The 4,263-nt window shown below is 52.7% G+C and overlaps 1 protein-coding gene across 1 annotated transcript; it reads right to left on the reverse strand.

Annotated features, from left to right (window-relative positions):
- Positions 1 to 2,066: 2,066 nt before the first annotated feature.
- Positions 2,067 to 3,687, reverse strand: CPAR01_03658 (uncharacterized protein; the record flags this gene model as incomplete). Its single annotated transcript, XM_060487945.1, has 4 exons — positions 2,067 to 3,134; positions 3,187 to 3,335; positions 3,388 to 3,457; positions 3,559 to 3,687. The coding sequence occupies 4 exons, from the start codon at positions 3,685 to 3,687 to the stop codon at positions 2,067 to 2,069; spliced, it is 1,416 nt and encodes a 471-aa protein (XP_060352151.1).
- Between the last annotated feature and the right edge of the window lie 576 nt (positions 3,688 to 4,263).

Consider the following 4,263-nt stretch of genomic DNA (forward strand, 5'->3'; position numbering starts at 1 on the left):
ATTAGAATGTCTCCTACCACGAGTCGAATAATGCCGTACTTGTACACGAGCGTCACTTAATTATTAGCCAGTCTGATTGTCATTGGCTCCTGCATTTCTACTCGGGGGATGCGGTGTCTCTCAACGAAGGTGAGGTTGCGCAGCCTGTCCTTGATACCGTGGAAAAGAGTAGCAGCCACACTGTTCGTTGCCGACGATAGTGTGATGATGTTATTCTTCGTGTTGAGGCTAGGTCGCAAGTCCCGATGTGACAGCCAATTGTCCAGAATCCTGGGCTGAGCCGAGGTAGGCACAACTCTCACTCATCTCACCCAGCACCCCTTCCACGCACCGAAGACATATCCCTCAGGGAATATACCTCCAGTGGCAAACATCTCTCCACGAGGTAAGGTAGCTATGTTGGAAGGAGGCTTTTTGATGTTTGAATGGTTACTGACCTTGCATCCCGAGGTGGCCTTCCTGCTGGCGAAGCATGTGGAAGAAGCCGCCAAGTTTTGGCAATGGTCGTTGCACTGTTGCCTGCAAGAAGGGATTGGAGCCTGGTATGGGCGTATCTATAGTGAATGATATCTACCCAGACCACGAGAGAGACTCGAGTTTACGAGTACCTTACTGAGTGGACATCACCGCAGAGCAAATCCCGGATACCATCTCAAATGAACACCAAGGCCAATTCTCACACTGGATAGACATCCCCTGACCGTCTTTCCCAGGTCAAGAATATCACGCAGACACAACTCCGTCTCGATATCTACGCCGGCTCAGTCAATCAACCACATCATCCAAGGACCACGGCTCATGCCAGCTTTGCAAGAGGTCGACAACCACATCATCTCAACATCCGTCACGCTCCTTCTACACGGACACGCCTACCTATCAAAGCCTCGTATGATCCATCCCAGTGGCTTGCATTTTCATCATGGTCGATTCAAGTATCTGACCTACGCTAGATTAGATCTCGTCACGCGAAGTAGGCAGTTCGAAATCCACCTCTCAGAATCTAATATGCTAGTCATGTGTATGTATATGGTGAACTTGGTGACCTGAGCAACAACGGGGCTAACACAACCCAACACGTTTGAGACAGGCATTCGAATTTATACGTTCCTGTTCCCTGGCAATGGAAACAGCAAGCAAACAAGTCTTCCATTCTTGTTGAAGTTGTTTTCGCAGCATGAAGCCTGGAGATTCAAAGTGCTCCGCCATGACGCTAGTTCATCTCGATAGGCCAAAACGAACATCTCGTATCGTACACGCATCAGAGTCAGTTCCGGCAACTGCATCATCATATCGAGGAAGGGTGGCATGTCATATCAGGAAACGCAGAGGTCATTGAGTGGTGTAGTGTAAAGTTTCATGTCCATTGTATCCCTCTCTCTCTCTTCTGTCTATCGGCCTCCACACAACTCTCTCCCCAAAATATCTCTCAACCGCCGTCTCGCATTCACCAATCTCTCTCCCCAACAGCGCAGTCGCCTCAAGCTGTGCCGGACACGGCGAGCCCTATTATCAACTTTAACGAAAACGTGCGGCAGAACCTAACACAATGCTTAAAAACCCCTGCAACCGCCATGCGCCGTGCTGCGCTGTACATTATCAAGTTGTATGTTTTTTGTTTCTCTCCTTAGAAACAGAAAGTTCTTAGTTAAAGAAGGTCCCCATTCCCGAGGTGAGATTTCCATGCCAGTGATTTTATGATGCCCCGACGACCTCCAGAAGCGGAGACGCCGTCGACGCACAGATGAAGAGAAAACCAGAAAGAAAGGCTAGTGTGTTCGTCATTATCCCGGAATAGCCAGTGTGCGCGCTGGATGCTACTCCGTGGTCGTCATGCGGGAAAAAAGTGTAGCTCAGAGGATGAATAAGTTTTCGTCGGAAAAGATGAAGAGTGACGGACAAAGGGGATTGGTGAGTGGTGGATAAGTCGTCAACCAGGTGTGGCCGCCTGGTTTTCTCAAACATCGATCCGGCATCTGGCTGGGTTTGTCCAGTGGGCATTTATATAGTGGTGAGGTGTAGTCTTAGCCGTCCTTGTGGCAACACGAACATAAACAGAAGCCAAGATTCTAGCCTATGGAATTGTTAGTGACACGGTCCGACGATGGGTGAGACACAGAGAGATACATACCACAGCAAAGCACCTTCATGAACTTTTGGAAGCCTGTAGGCTGAGGCTCGGCAGGACGGCCATTAGGAGGGGCCGGCTGCTGGTTCATCGGTGTCTGTTGAGGAACGTTCTGGGGGAGGTTGCGGTTGCTGTTCTGAAACTGGGCCTGAGTTGAGCCGGTGGGGGTGGCCATGTCCCGAAGACCCCCGACTCCGGAGCCCCGTTGCGCGTTCAAGGCGCCGGGGGCGTTTGGTTGACCTCTCGACTTCGCCATCTGCTTGATCGGAGAAGGAGGCGGGGGTTGCGCGGCGTTTAAACGGCCGACTGTCAGGTTGTTGGGGTTGTTGGGGTTTGCAGCACCGCCCCGATGGCCGCTGTGAAGCTCCATCTGAGACGGGCCGGGTCGAGCATTTGGGTTGTGCAGGTATCCGGGGTTGTGGCCCTTCATGGCATCCCATCCCTTCCCGTTGTCCTTGGAGATCTTCATCCAGTCGTACTCGCCGTCCTCGACCTCGCCGGTGTTCTTCAGGGCTTGTGTGAAGAGCTCGCGGAGGTAGTCGTAGTCGGGGGTGTCCTCGAAACCGAGATTCCGTACATAGGTCAAGTACTTGTTGAACTCATCGGGAAATCCTTCGCAGAGGTCCTTGATAGGGGTGGTCTGCTTCTTCTCACCAATCTTCTCGTACTTCTGCTTGTTTGTTGCAGCCTTCAGTCCTTGCCAGGGAAGACCGCCACGAAGGAAGTACATAAAGACGTGACCGAGAGCCTCGAGATCATCACGGCGGGATTGTTCACGACCGAGATGGGTGTTGATACTCATGTATCGGGCGGTACCGGACAGCGACTTTCGCTCTCTGTAAGGGATGTGCTGCTTCGTCTTAGGATCGCGGTACTGCTTGGCCATGCCGAAATCGACAACGTGAATCACGTTGGCGGCTTTGGTGCCCGGTCTGCCGATCAGGAAGTTGTCGGGCTTGATGTCACGGTAGATGAGGTTCTTCTCGTGAATGGTTTGCACTCTCGACAGCTGTATCATTCGTTAATCGATTGACATTATGATAAGGCTGGCCGTAACTCACCATCTGCTTGGCAACCATGACGACAGTCTTGATGGTGAACCTTCGGCCGCAGTGGTCGAAGAGATCCTCAAGGGAGGGACCAAGAAGGTCGATCACGAGGATGTTGTGCAGACCCTCCTGTCCGAAGTAGTAGACGTTGGGAATGCCAGCTTCAAAACAGTCAGTAATGCCATCGAGCGAAAGATTGTGGTATGGACATACGGCATCCGACGAGAATCTTGTACGTCCGGTACTCATCTCGCAATTGAGGTGCGTCGCTTTTACGCGGCTCCTACGACGAGAGAGAATATTAGCACGATGTTGAAGCAATGTTGAGCGACCGCGACACCCTTGAACGACGCGGTATCTGATTGAGTGAAGTCGGCGACGTACAAATTTGATGGCGACCTGTTGGTTATTCAGGAGGTTGGTGCCCTCGAAAATGACACCGAAAGATCCCTCTCCTATCTTCTTTCCCACACGGTAGTGCACGCCGACGACGTTGCTCGATGAGGAAGCCATTGCGTCGAAGGCCTACGTCCTCTTACGGACCGTAGTGTCGGGGCAAAGGCAGGGCCTGGATGCTCGGTTCAATCGTGTCGGTTGTCGGTCGAGGCGGTCTGATGGAGTCGATCGGGGGTTGGTGTATGAAGGTGGGAAAAAAATATGGACGATATGTCTAAAAGGACGATGAGGGTCGCAGGTCAGCTAGCTGCTCGTTATCCCGATGCCCATTTGAGCTGACTTGGTTTCGGGGAGGCGAAATCAGGCCGAGAGGACGGGAAGGGGGTGGTTGCGTGGTTGTGGTTGCTTGGAAGAGGATTTCAGGAAAGGAAAGGATGAATGGGGGGGACTGGGAGAGAATGGATGGAAATTTGGGGCAAGTGGACGGATGGCAGCCGCAGACGAGTGATTTCAGTGGGTAATCCGCCCCCCGGACCACATGCACTGCACGGGGAGTGCGAAGCAGCTGGCGGGAAAAGGATGGGCTGGACCGGGCTGGGCTGCTGGGCTTGGGGCTTCCCAGGGCTGTTACTGGCAGGTAGCCGCTGGGTACGGAGTGAGGTGAGGTGGTAGGTAACTGGTTGAGGAGCAACT

The sequence above is a fragment of the Colletotrichum paranaense genome (genome assembly GCF_030867605.1).
Source record: "Colletotrichum paranaense strain IMI 384185 chromosome Unknown Scaffold_3.1, whole genome shotgun sequence".
In the NCBI taxonomy this organism is placed as follows: Eukaryota; Fungi; Ascomycota; class Sordariomycetes; order Glomerellales; family Glomerellaceae; genus Colletotrichum; species Colletotrichum paranaense.